Source organism: Triplophysa rosa, linkage group LG22, assembly GCF_024868665.1.
Source record: "Triplophysa rosa linkage group LG22, Trosa_1v2, whole genome shotgun sequence".
In the NCBI taxonomy this organism is placed as follows: domain Eukaryota; kingdom Metazoa; phylum Chordata; class Actinopteri; order Cypriniformes; family Nemacheilidae; genus Triplophysa; species Triplophysa rosa.
Genome location: NC_079911.1, coordinates 16052276 through 16073636, shown reverse-complemented (window position 1 = coordinate 16073636; position 21361 = coordinate 16052276). Strand labels below are relative to the sequence as shown.

The 21361-nt window shown below is 39.1% G+C and overlaps 3 protein-coding genes across 6 annotated transcripts; 2 read left to right on the top strand and 1 right to left on the bottom strand.

Annotated features, from left to right (window-relative positions):
* The first annotated feature begins 5418 nt into the window (after nt 1-5418).
* plekhb1 (pleckstrin homology domain containing B1) lies at nt 5419-8596 on the top strand. The gene is made up of 6 exons (XM_057321046.1): nt 5419-5560; nt 6069-6221; nt 6759-6861; nt 6961-7000; nt 7137-7230; nt 7820-8596. The coding sequence occupies exons 2-6, from the start codon at nt 6128-6130 to the stop codon at nt 7954-7956; spliced, it is 468 nt and encodes a 155-aa protein (XP_057177029.1). The 5' UTR covers nt 5419-5560; nt 6069-6127; the 3' UTR covers nt 7957-8596.
* Nucleotides 8597-8709: 113 nt separating this feature from the next.
* Nucleotides 8710-17588, bottom strand: rab6a (RAB6A, member RAS oncogene family). 4 transcript variants are annotated; one of them, XM_057321041.1, is made up of 8 exons: nt 17344-17588; nt 15780-15838; nt 15602-15655; nt 11451-11556; nt 10612-10723; nt 10389-10482; nt 10179-10245; nt 8710-10097 (listed from the first exon to the last, which is right to left on the bottom strand). In XM_057321041.1, exons 1-8 carry the CDS (start codon nt 17411-17413, stop codon nt 10033-10035), a joined length of 627 nt encoding a protein of 208 aa, XP_057177024.1. In that variant the 5' UTR covers nt 17414-17588; the 3' UTR covers nt 8710-10032. The 4 variants fall into 4 exon arrangements, with proteins under 4 accessions (XP_057177024.1, XP_057177023.1, XP_057177028.1 ...); XM_057321040.1 differs by lacking the exon at nt 11451-11556 and adding an exon at nt 11227-11332; XM_057321045.1 differs by lacking the exons at nt 8710-10097; nt 11451-11556 and adding an exon at nt 11227-11332 and having other exon boundaries at nt 10200-10307.
* A 2096-nt stretch (nt 17589-19684) lies between these two features.
* Nucleotides 19685-21279, top strand: mrpl48 (mitochondrial ribosomal protein L48). The gene is made up of 8 exons (XM_057321039.1): nt 19685-19801; nt 19984-20036; nt 20139-20173; nt 20282-20364; nt 20456-20625; nt 20701-20803; nt 20905-20994; nt 21107-21279. The coding sequence occupies exons 1-8, from the start codon at nt 19775-19777 to the stop codon at nt 21182-21184; spliced, it is 639 nt and encodes a 212-aa protein (XP_057177022.1). The 5' UTR covers nt 19685-19774; the 3' UTR covers nt 21185-21279.
* Nucleotides 21280-21361: the final 82 nt, after the last annotated feature.

The following is a 21361-nucleotide window of genomic DNA, read 5'->3' as shown; positions in this document are numbered from 1 at the left end:
GGGAGTCAAAAATCGATACAACACCGGGAAACCGCCCTTCCCTGCTAAAAATAAATAAATAAACTCCATAGAAACCATCGCAATGCTAATGGTTTGTATTAAAACACCATTATGAGCCACTGGCTTTTCCATTAAAACCATCACTAAATTACTTTTTGTAGTGTGTTTTGGCCATTATTTCAATAAGATTTAACATCCCAGCAATGAAATCCATCTGGACATTTTTATTAAAACCAATACAATTCCCATTATAAATTAAATCCATTCATTTTTTAACTAAAGCACATTTTAATATATTGCATACAAAGCTGGATACATTTTGCGGTCAATGAATTATACTTAAGTAAAGTAATAGAAAAAACTACGATGAATGTTTTTTTGTTTCTCAATTTATTATAGCCTATTATAGGCATCATTTAGCCTACATATACTGTACATACATAGCCTATAGGCCTATACAACATATACTTCCAAGTTCAGTAGCCTAGCACACAGTTTTTTAAAGTAAATTTAATTACATTCTGGTAAGCCTAGTGAATAGTGTTTTAATAAAAATTTACAAAAAAATAGTTTTCAAAACACTTGACCAAAATATATTAGGCTTAAACGGTCCTACCGCAGTGCCCGGATCCATGTACACCATATGCTGATTCACGACCTATGGAGATTATTGAGACTCGTCCTGTGCTTTTTTGCCTTGGCGTATATGGTTTTGACTAGAAGGGATACAGCTACCTCCACTGGGCATGCGCACTTCAATACCGCATTTTTTTATTGTTGCGTTTAGTTCTTTGTGTAGATCTATTACTAGAGTATGGACTCTAGTAATAGATCTGTTCGCGCTATTTTTCAAAGAAATTTCGTTACCAAACCTTATGTAATTTCTTATTGGAGCAATTTTGTCAATATAATGGATTGGAAAAAAAATGGTTATTGTCATACACATACCTCATTGTAAGGTTTCCTTTAAATTAATTCATAGATTCTACCCAGCAAAAAGTTATCATAAGAAATATATACCTGATATTGACATGCAGTGTGTTTTCTGTAATGCACAATATGAATCTACTGTACATCTGTTCTGGGGTTGTAATACTAAAGTTTTTGGAAGAGCTTTTGCAGATATATTGTTGATTTTGTGTATTCGCATCTTTGTTTACATTGGAAAGACGTTTTATTTGGTTTTATCAATAGGCCTAGTAAAAACCTAGAAAATGAATTTTACTTGATAAACGTATTGCTATTGCTAGCAAAATTTCATATACATAAATGTAAGTTTTCTAATCATAAGCCTTTATTCAAGGTTTTTATGAACGAATTTAATCAATACCTTACAACGCTTTCTGTATCGAAGAATACCAAAGCAAGGAAAACTTTATCTTGCTGTGTCTTGTTTAAAATTGTCATGGCTCTGCTTCCTTAGTCATGTTTTTCTTGGTCCTGTAGCAGAGTCATGGCAAAGTCTTTGGTTATGTGTGGAGAGAAACATATTATTGTCCGTTTGACAGTAATATACGTTCTCTCCAGTGTCTTGTCATTGGCCCCATTCCTCTCGTTTCCTCGTTATCCTTCCCTGAGTGTTTAATGTCTCACACCTGCCCCATGTCGTTATCCCTCGTTTGTGTTTCCTTTAAATACCCTCTTGTTTCTTTGTCTTGTGCTGGTGCATTGTATGTATTCAGTGCGTCTTGTGATCGTCCAGTGTACCCCTGTTCTTGTTGAATCCTGTGCTTGCTGTTTTGCCTGTTCATGTTCATGTTCCTGTTCCTGTTGTTGCTGTTTCGTGAGTCTAGTAAGTGTCCAGTTTAGTTTGTCATGTGTGGTTTATTTTCAGTTTAGTGTCAGTTAGTCTTCGTCCCGTTTATTCTGTTATCCTGTTTATCTGTTATACCCCCTCGTGGGTTCTTGTTTTGTGTTTTATTATTTAATAAATCTTGTTTTGTTAACCCCTTAATCCCCGCTGCCTGCAATTGGGTTCTTCCCCTGTATTTCATGACAGAATACACGAGCCATTTCAGAACCCAGCGGGCAGCAAGATGGAGGCACGCGTCGTCCTCACGGTCCGCTCAAGCCCGCTTGCTGCTAGGTTTCCGCCAGGGGAACTACTGGAATCGGGAGTTCGCCGGGGCATTCTCGGCGGTGGCTGAGACGGCTGAGTTCAACGAGGCAGAGTTGAAGACGATCTTCAACTGCTGCCTCACTCAGCGCCTCACCCCGTCTGAGAAGAGGCTGCTGGGTCCCCTAGGGTTCGCGGCAATGGTCAGGTTCGTGGCCAACCGGGACGATCCCGGGGTGGGGTTCCACGTGGGACTTCCACCTCGCGGTCGATCGCCGGAGGGCCTCGACCTGACTGCCGCTGCCCGGGGGGACTCGTACCCTCCGGCTTGAGCTCCACGGTCCCCGTTCACTCTTGGGGGCCGTGGCGAGCTGGGGAGGGAAGGACTCGGGGATCGACGTCTGGGGTGATTCCTCCACTGCGAACTCCCTCCGGTCCCCACGGTCGCCAAGGTCGGCTATGGATCCGGGGTGCGGAAAAGGAGGGAGGAGCGCACGGGGGATGCCAGTCGCGCTGGCTCCAGTCCGGTCCAGCCGGCGTCCAGTCCAGCTCCAGTCCTGTGTCCAGCCGGCGTCCAGTCCGTGATCCAGCCGGCGTCCAGTCCGGTGATCCAGCCGGCGTCCAGTCCGGTGATCCAGCCGGCGTCCAGTCCGGTGATCCAGCCGGGTCCAGTCCGGTGATCCAGCCGGCGTCCAGTCCGGTGATCCACCGGCGTCCAGCCGGTGATCCAGCCGGCTTCCAGCCGGGTCAGCCATGTCCAGCCGGCCTTCCAGCCGGCGTCAAGCCATGTCCAGCCGGCCTTCCAGCCGGCGTCAAGCCATGTCCAGCCGGCCTTCCAGCCGGCGTCAAGCCATGTCCAGCCGGCCTTCCAGCCGGCGTCAAGCCATGTCCAGCCGGCCTTCCAGCCGGCGTCAAGCCATGTCCAGCCGGCCTTCCAGCCGGCGTCAAGCCATGTCCAGCCGGCCTTCCAGCCGGCGTCAAGCCATGTCCAGCCGGCCTTCCAGCCGGCGTCAAGCCATGTCCAGCCGGCCTTCCAGCCGGCGTCAAGCCATGTCCAGCCGGCCTTCCAGCCGGCGTCAAGCCATGTCCAGCCGGCCTTCCAGCCGGCGTCAAGCCATGTCCAGCCGGCCTTCCAGCCGGCGTCAAGCCATGTCCAGCCGGCCTTCCAGCCGGCGTCAAGCCTGTCCAGCCGGCCTTCCAGCCGGCGTCAAGCCATGTCCAGCCGGCCTTCCAGCCGGCGTCAAGCCATGTCCAGCCGGCCTTCCAGCCGGCGTCAAGCCTGTCCAGCCGGCCCTGGGAGACTCCCAGGGCAAAGACTGTTCCCCCCAGGACTCCTCCTAAGTCCCCAGGACTCAGCGCCCTCGAGCGCAGCCGGGGACTGGGACTGTTCCCCCCACCTTTTGGTTTCCCCCCATGAACTCTTGTTTTGCACCACCCCCCCTCCCATGTTTGTTATTCTTGTTATCCCACCCCAATTCCTGTAGTCTTGTTGTCCTGTCTACCCCTTGTCATGTTCACCATGTTTGTCTGGTTTTTGTCTTTGTCTCGGTCTGCCTTGTCTTGTCCGTCTACCCCTTGGTGAGCACCTGGAGGTGCTCATTAAAGGGGGGGCTTCTGTCATGGCTCTGCTTCCTTAGTCATGTTTTTCTTGGTCCTGTAGCAGAGTCATGGCAAAGTCTTTGGTTATGTGTGGAGAGAAACATATTATTGTCCGTTTGACAGTAATATACGTTCTCTCCAGTGTCTTGTCATTGGCCCCATTCCTCTCGTTTCCTCGTTATCCTTCCCTGAGTGTTTAATGTCTCACACCTGCCCCATGTCGTTATCCCTCGTTTGTGTTTCCTTTAAATACCCTCTTGTTTCTTTGTCTTGTGCTGGTGCATTGTATGTATTCAGTGCGTCTTGTGATCGTCCAGTGTACCCCTGTTCTTGTTGAATCCTGTGCTTGCTGTTTTGCCTGTTCATGTTCATGTTCCTGTTCCTGTTGTTGCTGTTTCGTGAGTCTAGTAAGTGTCCAGTTTAGTTTGTCATGTGTGGTTTATTTTCAGTTTAGTGTCAGTTAGTCTTCGTCCCGTTTATTCTGTTATCCTGTTTATCTGTTATACCCCCTCGTGGGTTCTTGTTTTGTGTTTTATTATTTAATAAATCTTGTTTTGTTAACCCCTTAATCCCCGCTGCCTGCAATTGGGTTCTTCCCCTGTATTTCATGACAAAAATTCCCCATTTGCATTAGTCCTGTTTTTATTTGTATTTTATTTTACAAATGTAGTTTACTTGCGGTCTTTTTTAAAGTTATCTATTTTTTATTACTTTTTTTTCAATTCCTTTACTTTATTTAGCTCTGTTTATTTTATCTAAGTCTCTATTCACTTCATTATCTCCCCTGGCTGTTGTTATTGTTTCGTTACATCTATGTGATAGATTTGCATTTGTACTTCTTTGTACATTATAATCTTTGAACAATACCGCATATTTGTATCGATCGATCGATCACACGTCGCCACGTGATATATGAAAATATTTTAACAAGTTTAAGGGTTGGGCATACCAAGCGTAATTCAAATGTACAACTAATAAATAAATATCCAATTTTGCAACTAATAAATAAACATCCAACCCTCCAGGAGCAGGGTTGGAGATCTCTGCAGTAGAAAATGTCACTTGTCTGTCAAAAATATTTTACAGAACGAGAAACTGAAGAGGGAACTTAGAAAGGTGGGAGCGGAAGATAAGAATATAGCCTAACGAATCAGAGAGTTCGTTTCATTATTTGAAGAAACTGAATTCTGAATAAGAGCATTTAAATCTAAGACGACGAGTTTTCTGGAAGATAAACGCTGGTCCACACAGCACTCCAGTAGGTGGCGATAATACACAATAATGTTGGCGCTATCGGTATGCTGACATTTTGTGTAACCTTTAAAATGTGCTACCCCCACTGACTTTAGGTTTAGAGTTTGGGTTGAGGTTAGTCTTATGTTTTGTTTGGGAGGAAGCCCATAAAATAAAAAAAGACGACCAAGCCACTGAATGCTAAACCTATTTTTAAATACTCTTTAAAATAGATATTGTGTAATATTAGGCCTATGATATTGTATATTACACACTGCTGTGAATGCCCAATGAACTGTTTTTAATAAACAGATTATATTTAATCTTACACCGTGACAAGAAACCGTGCAATTGAAACTGTTCTTGACCGGGTAAAACTCTGAATGCCCAGAGAGAATCTTACAGCGCAGACTGACCCAGTCCTATAATCTGAGATTACTGGTGAAGTGAAGATGTTCACATGATTAGAGATTAGAGACAGAGTCATCAAACAACTCTTCCAGTACTTCAGACTCCTGAGACTCTCACAAACAAACTCACCAGCTCTGCCTTCAACAAACACACCAACATCAGGAATATTATTTCGAATTTTCTTGGAGCAGTTGGCTGGTCAGACCAATGGCTTTGCTGAAATCTGGCTGGCTCTGGAGACAATGTAAATTTCAGAAACAGGTATTTATACATAGGATAGCATAACCCATGAAAGACATGCTGTAACAGGAACGCCACTTTTACTTTTTCTCAACCAGTGAATTTCTACATAACAAAATATTGAGTAAATAATTAGTTATTGATACGGACATAAGGAATATTCAAACATACTACAGTAGTGAATCAGCAATACCAAAAAACTGAGTGGATATGCATATGAAATGAAAAAAGAAAAAGACTGTTCTAGAGATATGTTACGGAACTCAAGGCCTGACACTGTTTACGGTAATCCTCTTACTCGCAGTGTTATTATAGTACAGTAATGGTGACTCCAGGGTGACTTCACCCATAGAGACTCTAAAAACACAAAAGAAGAGAGAGTTGTTCCTGTAGCTATACATGAAGACATGTTATTAAAACAGTAGTTTCACAATGAACAATAGAAAGAGACAATTAATCATATTATGATGAGTTTGTGAATAGGCCGTTTTCATAACAATGTAACAATCTGACAAATGTCCTCCCTCAGCTTCAGTTCTCAAACGCTGGAAACTAAACTGGTGTGACCTGTGGATAGACGGGAGCTTCATGTTTTACAAATCTGAAAACAGAAGAGACTTTGAGACCAGAGAGAGTCTGAAGACCAGCTGTGTGAATGTGAAGTCTGGACTAGAGTGTGCAGGTGAATTCAGAATCATTGTTGCTGCACAAGAAACGGATGCTTAGAGGAATAGTTCACCAACTGCACCTTCGAAATAAAAATTCTGTCATTATGTACATACCCTCTTTTCATTTCAAACCTGTATGACTTTCTTTCTCATGCAGAACACAAAAGAAGGTATTTTGAAAAATGTTGGTGACAGAAAACCATTGGTCTTGCATTGCATTGACTTCCATTGCTTTTGTGTCCATACATTAGAAATCAATGGGGACTGACGGTTTTTGGTTACCAACATTTTTCAAAATATCTTCTTTTGTGTTTTGCAGAAGAAAGAAAATCACACCGGTTTAAAAAGACAACAGGGTGGGTAAATGATGACAGATTTTTCATTTTGAAGGCTAACTATTCCTTTAAAACACAAAATGAGCTATGTGGATCAAATGTTACTTTTATTTGCGAGATAAAAAAAGGAAAAACATCTAGCATATTTTCAATGAAGTATGTTAGTAAAACATTACCTGTTGATGTTTAATGTAAAGTTGGCGTTTCTGTGGGCAGGTGTATGTCCCCCTGAGACTCATCCAAGAGAGAATCTGCTAGTGGTGCATCTGAAGAACGGGTCTACTCTAACCCTGTGTGCCAATAGTGAAGATGAGGCCCTGTAAGTCTTGACCATTGGCTTTCTAACCTAACCCCTCCCACCACGAGTGAAGCCCCAACCAATCTAGCCCAATTGATTTCTGTCCTTTTGCTTTTTTAGAGCCTGGAAACTCACACTTCTGGAAGCCAGAAGAAATCCTGTAAGTAATATGTGGTTTGTGCATTGGTAGAACATGACTCTTGAAACATCAAGGTCATGGTTTCAGTTCTCGGGAAATACGCTGTAAACAGTGAATCACTTTGGATACAAACTCACAGTACTTTTTTGGGCCGCAGGTTTTCACTTACAATCCCTCTGATGATACGTACCAGACCGTTCCAATTGACAGCCACAATGCAGTCTACATCATGCCAGGAACAGGTTGTGGAGGTAAAACACTATACTGTCAAACAAACAAACACACACATACTGTACTGTATATGTATTCTATTTTGAAAAGCATTTGTCAATAAAAATGTAACTGCGAGCCACGCATCTTTATTCCACACAGAAAATAGTTTGTGTGATCTCAGTCCTCATATTGTAAATGTTGCCTAAAAGGTGCAGTGTGTCATTTTTTTGAGGATCTATTGACAGAAATGCAATATAATATATATGACGATGTCTTCAGAGGTGTATAAAGACCTTACATAATGAAGCGTTATGTTTTTATTACCTTAGAATGAGCCATTTTCTATCTACATACACTGTGGGTCAGAATTCAACATGTTTCTACAGTAGCCCTAAATGGACAAACTGCTTTGCAGAACACCTTTTGTAAATAAATTATCTCCTTCAGCAAAGAAGCAAAAACGTGATGACATCTTAGTTCTGTGTCACCCGGGAAGGGGTGGCGTGAGCCGTTGGTTGCAATTTGCAATCTCACCGCTAGAAGCCGCTACATTTCGTACACTGGACCTTTGAGCACCAAAACCTTTCACCTGGATTGTCCCTCAAAATGTGATGTGCTTCTTTGCAGGGACTCAGCATGTGTGGGTGCACAGAGACACTTACTACGACGGCATTGGAGAACAGATCGCATTGGGTCTCTTGGCTGGAATGGCTGCAGGTGCAGCGATGCGCTCACTTCTATGGATGCCCTTCTGGTTCTGCTGAAGTCCAATCGGACCAATCCGAATCATCACTGAAGTACCAATAGCCCCAGAAGACAAGAACAAACCCCAGTGACAGTGAACTCTCGTCTTCCTGAATATACACATGCCGTTTAAACGCAGTAAACATCACGGTCAACTAATGTTTTTATGATGATGATTTAAATGCATATAAAAATACAGTACATTAAAAGTACAAATATGGTAAAAAAATGGCAATAATTCTGTTATGACAAAATGTATGTTTTAGCACACAACTAAATACAGAATTAGCATTGTCTTGCTGCTATTTTACTATTTTGTGTATAATGTATATATAGTTATGTGTCATTATATTCTGTTGCTTAGTATTAAGATAACCTATTTAAATGTATAAATAGCTCCAGGAATTTCCCAGTTATAAAAAATATTAATTTTATGTTTTATAGCATGAGGTTTGGGGATAGCCACCACACCTTTGATTGCTCTTTAAATGTAAGATTTAAAGTTTTCTAACTACAAAAAATTGAGAAATATGTTTGAGCTGCTTAGGAAATCAGTTCTCAGGATTGACCACTAGAGGGGGGCAGAGCAACATCGAGACTGCACTACCGATTTTGCAGTTTCAAACTTTTATGCACCTTAAGTTTAAATAAATGAAAGCTGCTTGACATACACAAGTTTCAAAGATTGCATTTCATTTTGCTTCCTTTCTATCTTATTAACAGACTTGTGACCAAGTACACACAATACATACAATATCCAAAAAAAAAACTGATTGTAGATGCTTAACAGAATTTTATTATAGTTGACTCTGAATGTTGATAAGTTTTAGCAGTGCAAATAATAAGTGTATGTGTCAAGCACAACAGTTCAGGTTAAAATCCATCTGAAATGCATCAGACAGGTTTACGAAACGATGTTGAACGTTCTCTGGTGGAAAGAAATCACAAACTGCATCTGTCAAACCTTAAAAAGGATTCCATCCGATTAGAACAGTTTGAGAAACATATTAAAGTATGTTTTAAAAAAGCAGCTGTTGTGGGCCAGACTATCTAACATGTCTGTATTTATGATTTACAGTATGCAAACTTTACAGTGTTTAAAAATAAAACCAGACAGAGAACAAATAAATAGTAGCGTTCGTGATCGATTCAACAAATCAAAGAAAAACAAGCTAAATCTAGTTGATCACAAATCAAACTTTACAATACCAAATCGACAAAACAAAGCCTGTGGAAGCCCAATAAAACAAAACCTTCAAGGCATGTCTGCATATTATCTGCTAAACTGGATCTGATACATCCGTCAATATACATATGTCTTTGTAGTAACCGTTTATCTTTTAGACTAAGCTATAAACTGTCTAATTTTCTAAATAAAATAAACTTGATAAAAATGGCATCCAAGATAAAGACAAACAGCCGAGAGAAACCAGGTGCTTAAAAGGAAAAGAAAGCTAAAATCAGCTTTCCCAAACTGGTTTCTACACTTTCCTCTCTTCTGTCTCAAGACGAAACATTGCCTCTTCAACGGATTGAACACAGCTGTATGTATAAAATCTAAACTTGGATAGTCCCAAAACACGCTGCAAACATTTTGTCTATCTCTGCACCGTGAATCTAGTGGCTATGTCTCACATATTTGAATCTAGATATCATGTCTGGATTAGTTGTGTATTTATTATTTATTTAGCTCAATTTGTTCCTATTCACATCATGGTTACATTAATATAAGTATTATTTTAATTTACATAAAACAAAACGTGGATCTCTGCAGATGCAGAAGCATAAACACAAACACAAACACAAACAACACTTTACAAAGTGTTTCGAGTGTGAACAAAAACACCACAAAAGGTGCAAGAATAACGGAAACAATTAATAGAAAAAGCGTTCACACAGATGTTTTGCTTTGGAATTAAAGTCATTTGAGTGGGTCGGCAGTAACCACGGAAATGGGGTTGACAGACAGGTAGTGTTCTACTTCCTCCGGGGGGGGCGGTGCATCTGTGCAGAATATCCAGAGATGCTGCGAGAGCGTTTGAGAGCATCTGAAAGGGCATCAACAAAAGACATGGCACAGAAAAGAATTTTGGCCTTTAGCAGGAACAGACGCCTTCGCTGACGGGTTGTTCTGGAGGCTTTTCCAATTTTATGTCAATCACTGAAAGAATTGGAATTAAGGAAACAGGCAATTCTCAGAAATGTATACATGCCAATGTATGTGTATATATGTGAAGGATACTGTCCTCTCGGCTCTTGTCCTGTGTGCTTTCCATACCAGGAAGAGCTGCTGCTACACGCCGGAACAGCTAGAAGTAGAAAAACTAACAAAGTAAGTTAGCTGTTGAACTTTCACAGTTTAATCTTCCCACTGAGTGAAAATGTTATGTTAATACCACCCATCTATCATTCTGAAAATTCTAATTTCTCTCTTACACATACACACACTCACCTGTTTAACATTGTATCCCGCTTTAGCGCTAGTTTCAATAAACATTACATTCAGTTCTTTGGCCTTCCTTTCTCCTTCCTCAATAGAAACTTGCCTGCAGTGAACCAAAAAAAGATATAACAATATTTACTTTGCAAATAGATCAATCAAATAGCGATACAGTGATGCATCATCTATTTTTCATTTTAATTCTATGTAAAATGAAATTAATATCAGAGTAAACCTTTTATCTGCAAGATCTGTTTTGTTTCCAACCAACATAATGATGACATCACTTCCTCTCTCTGTTCGGACATCATCAATCCATTTGGTGGTCTGCTGGAATGAGTTGACATCTGTCGGGAGGATGTCACAGACATGTCAGAGAGGGTTAAATCACAGCCTTAGGATATCCATGAGGATCATAGACAGGGACACATATCCCAGGCAGAAAGAAAACACAAGGATAAAAGGAGAGGAAAGAAAGAAGGACATTCCAAAGCTGGAAGCATTTCTGTGCTCATGAGCTTGTCAAAGGAAGTCGGTCTGTGGAAGGAGTTTACAGTCAGCTACAGTTTTCCCCTTCAAAATCACAGTTTGAACAATTCTAAACAGTAATTGTAAACATTTTTTTTAAATAAAATCTGAAAGATACAAACATGCTGCACAAAACAAATGCAGCACTGAATTTTAAACGCAACTGCCAAAACCAAAGAAAATATAACAATGAATGCACAAAGAAACACAAGCAAAAGATGTAAAAGTGAAAAAAATGATACAAGACAAAGTCAAAAAAGAAACTGTTGGAATGACAGATGTTCCTCTTCCTTAAGTTTTACCGTCGAGGATCCACACTCACTTGTGATGTCATAGACCACCACAGCAACCGTAGAGTCCCGGATGTAGCTGGGAATCAGACTGCGGAAGCGCTCCTGTCCCGCCGTGTCCCAGAGCTGCAGACGCACCTAACCGATCATTTTAGCACCAGAGATCCAGCGCGGAGAGAGAGAAAGGGGGGGGGAGAAACGGGAAGAGGCAGAGGTAAGAGGGGTAGTGGACAAACAGCGGGTCTCAGATACCTACTTGTGATGTCGTAAACTACAACAGCGGCAGCAGAATCTCTGATGTAGCTGGGAATAAGGCTACGGAAACGCTCCTGTCCTGCTGTGTCCCAGAGCTGCAGCCTGATCTGTGTGCGTGGACAAACAAAAGAAAAGGAGGAGAATAAAGGAAAAAAGGAAAAACATGGAAAATAAAAAGGTCTAAAAAAAATGAAATGGAAAGAAAAAAATCAAAAGAAATAAGAGAAAGTAAAGTGGACTGAAAGGTTTCCTCAGACGGGCCGAAGTTCAGAGTTAGGTTACGATTCTTCTGATGGGTTCTTAAAGAAATGTTTTTATGAGTTTAACGTAAATTCATCTATCAACAGCATGAGGCATGATGTTAATTTATAACAGAAAACAAATGTTACTTTTCCACAGATAGTATGTTGATATGCATAACCAGAAGCATATACACCTTGAAAATTGGCTGAATACTTAAAGGGACAGTTCACCCAAAAATAAAAATTTGGGCATTTACTCACCCTTGAGTTGTTCCAAATCTGTATTAAATTCTTTGTTCTGATAAACAGATATTTGGAAGAATGCTTGTAACCAAACCACCATTGACTACCATTGTGGGAAAATTACAGTGGTAGTCAAAAGTGCCCCAGAACTGTTTGTTTTCATACATTCTTCTCAAAATATCTCCTTTATTGTTCAACAGAACAAAGAATTTTATAAAGCAATTTTTACTACTATGGTAGTCAATGGTGACCAAGAACTGTTTGGTTACAAGCATTCTTCCAAAAATCTTTTCATTTTCATCTCCATCTATAAATCCTCAGAAACAGAGGCACTGTTGCAACTGTTTTTTTTTAACAAAGCCAGATGTATTTTTATTTTAGTATGCCAATGCTGCTGACAGAGCTTAACTTGTAATAAATCTGGAATGTTCATTTAGCATGGTTATGGTATGTATGGCATAGGGTTAAGGATTAGGGTTAATGGTAAGATGAATGTCTTTAAATGGGCCCATATAAGACTGCAGATCCTCATGGTGTAACAATCCAATTCAAAACAGAAGGGAACATATACAAAGAGCAGGAATGGACAAAAAAACAAAACAAAGAGAGAAAGACAAAAAAGGAGAGAAAGGAGCTGGGGCAATGGACTCATCAGGTCGAGAGAGCCACAGGGGTTTCTTATGTTGTAGCTCATGTGGACAGACAACAATATCACAATCAAACCATCCACCCCAGTGTTTCAATAAAGCATATTAACTACATTAAACTCTACAAAACTTCACTAATAGAACAGCATCACTGCCATTTCCGGTCTTACATCTATAACTTACTATCACTCTAAAGGGGTCATATGGCGCGGATACGTGTTTTTCTGTCTTTGGTGTGTTATAAGTTGCCCATGCATGTATTAGACACAGAAAAATGCAAAAATTAAAGTTATGGAACAAAAGATGCATTCTATCTAAAAGCCAATGCTCACCCAGACCTGCCTGAAACGCCTCGTGTAACCACACCCCCACAAATCTACGTCAGTTCGTGGTATGATTTGACAGACAGTCGCAATTAAGGTGGGCGTACCTGTCAGTACAATTGCTTTGGAACCTGATGTTACAAATATGGTAAGAGGCGTTACATTTCCGTCACACGCTTGCAGTATTCGACCAATCACTACGCACAGGGGCGCAAAAATGGGGTATGCAGTATATGCGGTGCATAGGGGCGCCGCACAAGTGGGGGCGCCATTGTGCAAAAATATTATTTAACTTTTTTTAAAATAAAGCGTTATAAAAAATATAACGAAAAAGTCATTATCTAAAACGTTTTAGTTTCACTTTTGTATAGCATTTTAAATGAGTTCAATAAATATATAATTTATTTAATCAAGTTATTATGTCAACCAATCACTCTTTTAAAGTCAAATTACCAAATGGATCGAGCAAAGAAACTTCCCAAAGCGCAGAACAGAACATGAAAATGAAAAGTAAATTGACAAGTAAAAAACAAGTTATTTAACGTTGCCTGAGAGGTATTATTATAATACAATATCAGGTCACCTCTAGGCCTACATCTTTGGCGCTTATAAAATAAATCTATGTTTGTGAAGGAGCTTTATAATTACATTCGGGAGAGTCTGAGACGGTTGTTAAAGCTGTTAAGTCTCCCACTATCACGCATTATCGGGTTCTTCATTAATCGTCGGACGCGTTTTCCCCATATGACTACGCGAGCTGTGCAGTTTGAACGTCAGGTCTGTGTCCTTCACATAACTTGAGCAGTTGCGTCTTCTGCAAACAGCGCGCAGCACAGAGCACCGAAGATATTGCGTGTGGACACTGAAACAGCGCAATGATTGACAGGATGACAGAGACAAGAGCGCAAAAGAACGTTAGTTAATAAAAAATAATTTGAGCGTTCAATGTAAGTGAGTTTGTCTTTGTTTTACTTTAATGATGTTTAATGATAAAATGTGAACCACAAACTAAAATTGCTTAAAGCAAGGGGAAAATCCAAAGATTTTTATTTATTTGCGTTATAATATCTGTTATCCATCTTATTTCGTTTTTTCAATAATATTTAATTATAAATGCACAGTAAAGGTATGTTTAACATAGGCTAATTTTATTGTTGTGTTTTTATTAAATATTAATGAACCACAAACTAAGCATTTGTTTTAAAGTAGGCCTAAGTGGGAAAAGAACAAAAAAATACAACGCGAGTATATCATGTGATACGTCTTATTCGTCTTATTCTGATAATAATAAATAATGTTAATAATACTTTTTGTTGAAGGAAAGGGAATAATCTAAATGTATAACTTTAAAGATCAAAATAAGTTTATTTCCTCATCAGCACATCTCTAATGGGCTACAACTCGATTGTTTTTTTGTTAAAGGCTTTAAATGTCAAAATTCTAGATTACATAAGTGAAACTCACTTTTCAAAGAATACAATAAATAGCCTTATTTGAAGTCTTATTTAGTTATTATAAGCAAAATATCAATTTAAAAACTGTTTGGCCTTTTATCTGATTAATTAAAAAAAACAATCGTCCAATTATACGGTTATTAACATAATCGTTAGTTTCTGCCCTAATTTATTGTGTATTGTGTATTACATTGCACTTTTTGCTCCTTTGTTTAATTATTTTTCAGATTGTTATTTATCTATTCAGAATTATATATCTGTTACACTGTGATAGTTGGAAAAGTGTTTCTGTAAAAGGAAATCTTTATGCTTCTGTTATAGATGCAAATCTGATTGTCACCTTCACATGATGTAAAATAGAATGACTCCAAAGGTAATATACAACTTGTCTGTGGATTTTTTATTTGTTGTGTGTTTTCTATATTGGGGTGGCCGATGGGGGGCGCCAATACTGATCTCGCATACCCCTCAGAAAATGTGCAGTTGCGCCCCTGACTACGCACTGGTTAACTGGCCAATCATAGCACACCTCGCTTTTCAGAGCGATGAGCTTTGTAAAAAAAATGTGCGTTTTAGAGAGGCGGGGCAAAGAGGAGATACAAACATGCACGGTATGTGGAAAATACAGCGTTTTTGAACCTTAAATCGTGTATACACATTGCATTACATCTAAAACAAACGATAATATTTGTTTTAGCCATGTCATATGACTCCTTTAAATATTAATGCATTAAAGTGATAGTTCACCCAAAATGAAAATTCTTTCATCTCATTTACTCACCCTCTTGTCCTTTTTGAACCGTTATGACTTTCTATCTTCCGCAGAACACAAATAAAGATATTTTTAAGAGAGTTGGTAACCAAACAGCACTGCCCCTCATTCACTTCTATTGTATGGACACAAAACCAATGCAAGTGAATGGGGACCAGTTAGCAAACATGCTTCAAAATATCTTCTTTTGTGTTCTGTAGAAGAAAGAAAGTCATTAAGGTTTGAAAGGAAAAGAGTAAATAATAAATAATGACAGAATTTTTATTTTTGGGTGAACTATCACTTTAAGATCAGTTATGCAACCTTACACTAAACAAGACACTAAACAATGTAAACTAAAAAAAAATTTAAATAAACATCAATCATCAAACTACAGCTTCCCAGACACATTTGTGTGTTCAATAATGTTTTATGACAAACTATGTACATAAAAAGATATGTGTGTTTATTGGTAGAACAAAAAAAACTTACTGTTCTGTCCTCAAGATACATTGTTTTTGACAAGAAATCAATTCCTATTGTGGCCTGAAAAGTAAAAGAATAAAGACAACTTGAATGACTAATAACACTAATTCAAGAAACATCCAAAACAATAACATAAAAAATCTGAAAGTTTCAAAAAGCAGTTGTTTAAATTAACGTGACAAACCTGGTAGGTGTTGTCGAAACTGTCATACATAAATCTGGTAATCAATGATGTCTTTCCCACTGCAAAACAAATTGAATTATTAATGTCCTGAGGTTTTACAACATGTGTATATCCTGCTGACATGCAGTTTGAAACTTCAGAGGCATTTGTGTAATGGCCACTGATGATGCTATAATGCATCTTCCCAGAATGCAGAAGGAAGTGGTCCAACCAATCATGATTGTTGATTTTCTCTGCATCATTGAATGTCAAGTATATTTATGTGTTTCCAACCTTTGAGCTGATAAGCAGGTAAAACCAGGACACAGTGACATGCAAGCAGTTGATTTCACAAGAACGACCCCAAAAAATGAGAACTTGGAAAAAGCATGACTGTCAAGCGTCTGAACCCAAAAAAAAATGCATCAATGCATAAACCTGTGCTGTACATGTCTGATTTCTCACATGCAGTTGAAATGCAATGAATTTAACCAAAAATCCCCCATGAAATAAACATGCATCAATGTCCATGTAAATTCATGCAAATCGTTTTGAATATGTGATGTTTGTTTACCATTCAAACTGACAACACACAAGAAAAGCCAAACAATTTTACAAAACCCATTTAGATTGCTCTGAATATGAGCGACATGCAGGTGAATACATGATAACAGACTTTTTATTTTTGGGAGAACTATCCCTTTAACTTGGCAGCAAAAGTACATCACAGAATCAAAACACATGTTTGTGTGCAATTAGAAACCAAACGGTTGTAACTTAAGGCACAATGACAGCGCAGCAGTAGCAGCACTGACCCGAAAATAACAGTTTCAACAAATGACCTCAGGCCATGGTTGCGGTGAAGTCTTTGCAGTCTCATGTGGTAAGGCTGACACACAGTTTAGTGATAACAACCTACAGTACAGTCATTGGATGTTGTGTTTAAAAGTGACATCATCTCAAGCTACAACTTAAAGTTCTCTAAGGCTTTTGAAATATAAGTGTTCAATAGCAAAACATTCCAAAAATAAAAGTATTTTGAGCCAAACATGAGAATATCATGTTAGGGGCAAAAATACACTGTGCAAATACGAACAACACTACACTACTACACTTTTAAAAGTTTGCAACATCCGATGCATCGATACTTTCAGTGTCAGTGGTCCAGACTTGATGGCAACTGAACCAAAATTAGAAACGCCACTCCTTCACACACACATGCCATCACACAAGAGTATTCTCTGACACACACTCATTCTCAACGCAAACTCTCAAAGAATCCACATTCTCATATGGACACGCTTATCAGACATGTAGACAATCGTATTCTCACATATTAGGGCACCTTCCATGACACACACAAACACACACACACACACTCGAAAAAACATTTACATTCCTCGTTAAACACACACTCTCGGACACACACTCAGATATTTACATATACTCCAACCCTTGGGAGACACACATATACATCATCTCGGGTATGCACTGATAAACATTCACTCGCTTACAAAAAGTGATACCGTAAAGCGAGATATACCGTAAAGACCGCCGAACACTCATGGTTCGGTTCTGAACTCACCGCTCTGTTCTCCCAGAAACACCAGCTTGAATTTGCGGAGCGGGTTCCCGAAATCTCCTGCTCCAGACATGCTGCCGGTTCCGCTGGGCCTTCAGGGGGTGTGAATGTTCTGTTATAACAACCACAATGCAAAATAAAGTTATATATAAAGGTTTTATATCCCGTTATCTATAATTCGGCTGGGTTTGAGAGTCTTAAACAGCCGCCCGTTCAGGCCCAGTTCTTCCGCGCAACCTAACAGATCTGTGAGTGACAGCTGAGCTCAGCCTGTAGGGTTACTAAATCAAAGCTAAGCTCAGCCAATAGGATTATTGTGATTAGAATTGACAAACATCCATTCAGCAGGTTCGTCTAATTATTTACACAGCACTAGATAATTCATCAGGCCACATTGTAAGTATAAGTCTGTTTCACCACATCACTATTTTAATATATGCTATTGAGGCCTGTATACATATTTGAACACATTTATTTTCTTCAATGCCTGTGCAGACGTGCCTGGCTGAGCCATATATCTTCAATGTCATATTTTTTTCTGACTATGTATAAAATCTGGGAGAGAGAAAATGCAATAGTATAGGAGCAAGGGAACCCGAATACAGTGGGATTCTATGGGAAGAAGGCGGGACGCGTATCAGTGTAGGTTGAGCTCTGCAAACGCCACGTCACGATCGATCACGTCACTGCCCTGCATCATCGGGTTTGTCGGTACACGATCCGGGATGCCTGCACGATCCGTCCGCGCATGCGCATAATGACGTGGTAGACAATTCTGTTTAGCGACGACTGTCGGTACACGATCCGGGATGCCTGCACGATCCGTCCGCGCATGCGCATAATGACGTGGTAGACAATTCTGTTTAGCGACGACACTGCACGATCTGTTCCACGCTTGAGCACCTTTGTACCGCGACTTTCACTACTGTCCACCTCTGGTCTCATGTCACTGCTGTGTGCACACTATGCGTTGAAATACTCTGTAACGTTTCCCCAGACTTGTTTGTAGTTCTTTCTTCATGTAAGTGCGGATAGTCTAGGCGGAAATGCATATTATGTTCCTTATTGTGTTCTGTAAACACCATTGAAGGGATTATTCCTCATTTAGATTATATAGATAGATATATTAGCCTATATATAGACCCATACTAATACAAAACGAGTCGATTTAAAGTTAACTAATATTAGCAGCTAAAAACCGTCTTTGACAATACTACTGACCTCAGATCGAAACACAGCAAGTTAAGTAGGCCTAATGCCATGCAGCAATGAATCGCAAAGGGGAGTATGGAGGAAACTGAAGGTTTGCAGTGACAGACTCTCAAGACTCAGACTTTATTCCACATGTAACCAAAATCGTGTATGTTCATGTAACAACTCCTTTATTATTTTGGATTGGCAACCACGTAAACACATCGTAATGCATAGCGTAAGCTACATTTTAAAACATCAAAATAGACCCGCCGTGAACTGTTAAATGAAAAACACGATGTAGCCTACAAAAATATGCCGCCAGTTGTGCCGTCTGGCCGTCAAGTGTTTCATCGCATGCTTGATACCAATAGTGTAGGGAAACCGTGAAGTTGTTTACCACGTCATTATGCGCATGCGCAGAACGGATCGTGCAGGCATCCCGGATCGTGTACCGACAATTGTCGGTACCGACAATCCCTACAAAATCCCTATTTCTCACACATAACTATGACATTTTTTTTGTTTAATTTTTTTCAGTTTTCAATGGTTCAGTAGCAGTAGTTCATTTTAAGTCCATTTTAATCTTTTCTTTTAACATGTTTAGACGTTTATACATTTAAAAGACGATTCTATTCTAAGATACTTACAAGTAGTGCTCCCTGAGACAAGCTTGAAATGCTTTTAAAACAGAGAAAAGTTTGGAGTCAGACCAATAAATGCTATGAATGTAACATTTTCTGTGTAAGATATGTGTAATAACTGTATAAAATATGCCTGATATCCCTTATCCTTGTTAATTCCATGCTCACTGAAGTACATTTACATTTAGTCGTTTAGCAGACGCTTTAATCCAAAGCGACCTACAAATTAGATAAACATTTTTATATCATTATCATTTTTTATCAGTTTATTATCGTTAAGTATATCATTATGTCGAATCCAGTCAGCTGTAAAGCAATATTCAGTTTCTTCTACTATATAAAATGGTTTCCATTTCAATCGTACAGAAATTGCAAGTGTAGTCTTTTTTTATTCAGATATTTTAATATTTTTAATTTTTAAATCCGTGTTCTGTATGACACTCAAGTGATTTTCAGATGTGTCGTTTCTCCAGTAGGTGGCAGTACTCGGCTGAATGCATGTTAAAACGTTTGCTGGGACCCGTGAAGAACGCATGTGCATGCACTTCTCCTGCTTGTTTTAAAACATTTCTTCTGAGTTAAAATATATTCGTGGAACAATGAACTACTTAACGTCAATTAAAAAGGTAACGTATATATCGTTTGACACCTAAAACGTTGTTTGTTGTATATGTTGTAAATGTGATGTTCCAAGGTCGTAACGTTACATCAGATCTGTGCTGAGTGGTTTAACTGTATATGTCATTTAATTTTTACAGATCTTCCAATGTTCCTGTTTTAGATGTTTCTCTCATTCTTCTGCTTACAGGTTATATTGCTTCAGAACACACGGGCACTGATGTGTGCTGCATCCTCAGTCCAGTGGGTATCATTTAATATATTACTGTTCTAGCACTTCTCCATAGCTATTATAATTATTTAATTAAACTTAAGAAAGTTTATATTGTTTCTCTGTTGTTACAGAAATGAATTATTAACTACACAGAAGGTGCCTTGGGGTAGGAGAAAAAAAATCTAAAGTTCTTCTGTTTATATTATACAGTATTCTAATGACATCCATAACAATTAGCTGTCAGTAATCATATGATATTTTTGTTTGTACCCAGGTGCCTTGCTGACTAACAGACAGTACAGATCAATGCCAACACATGGAATTGGAAAGTACAGACATCTTCTTCCAAAAACATTAGTAAGACCAAGAAAGTTTTATTTCCTACAGTTATGCTATACAACATGTGTTTATGCTTTGATTAACATGAGCTGATATTATTTGTATTCAGCCAAAGAAGAAGAAAGACAAAATTCAAATGAAGCAGATTAAAGCTGCAAGTGACACAGAGTTTGGTGTGTTAAACGTGTGCGTCTCAGGCTATGACATGACACTGGTGGAACATTATTCTCAGTACATCCACAATTTCTGCAATCACTTAGACATCAAAGTTGTTGAAAGGTGAGATTTTGTTCACAGATTCTCTGACGCAATTCTGTATGCAAGGATGTTAATTATGTCATTTGCATTATGAAGCTATGCCCTGCCTACGAAAACCACAGAGGTCATGGTGATGCAAGACCAAGGTACCAAGATGTATGTAGATGGGATTCTGAAAACATATGAACGTTTTGTTCAGGTAGAGTTAATTTCACAACATTGAGTTTCATATCATTAGATTATTAGCCCACTGCAGTGCAGATGGCACATTGATTGGTGGCATTTTTATACTTTGTTTAGATAAGTGAAATGAAGGCAACCCTTTGTCCAATATTCATGGAGGTTCTTCTGAAGAACCAGCCTGAAGGTGTACAACTCTGTGTGAAGGAGGTAAAAAAAACCTAACATTGATTTATGTAGTATTGTGTTTGTGCTTTTATGTAAGTCTTGTCTTAATTTGATGGTGTGTTTTATGTCCTCATGTATTTTTATGTTTTTACAGCACACAGAAGCAGATTTCCAGTCTCGTTTCAAAGCAAGACCAGAGCTTGAGGGACTTATTGCAAAAATGAATAATTAAATGATACAATTTTAAATAGTGTTTTTGTATAAATAATGTTGTTTCATTCTATTCTTTCTTTTCCTTATGTGCTGTAATTAATAAATCTTTAAAGAAAAATAAAACCTTGTGATTTTTTTTATATCTGGTCATTTTTATACGATCTGTGGCTTTGAATATGATAGCGAAGGCAAACGC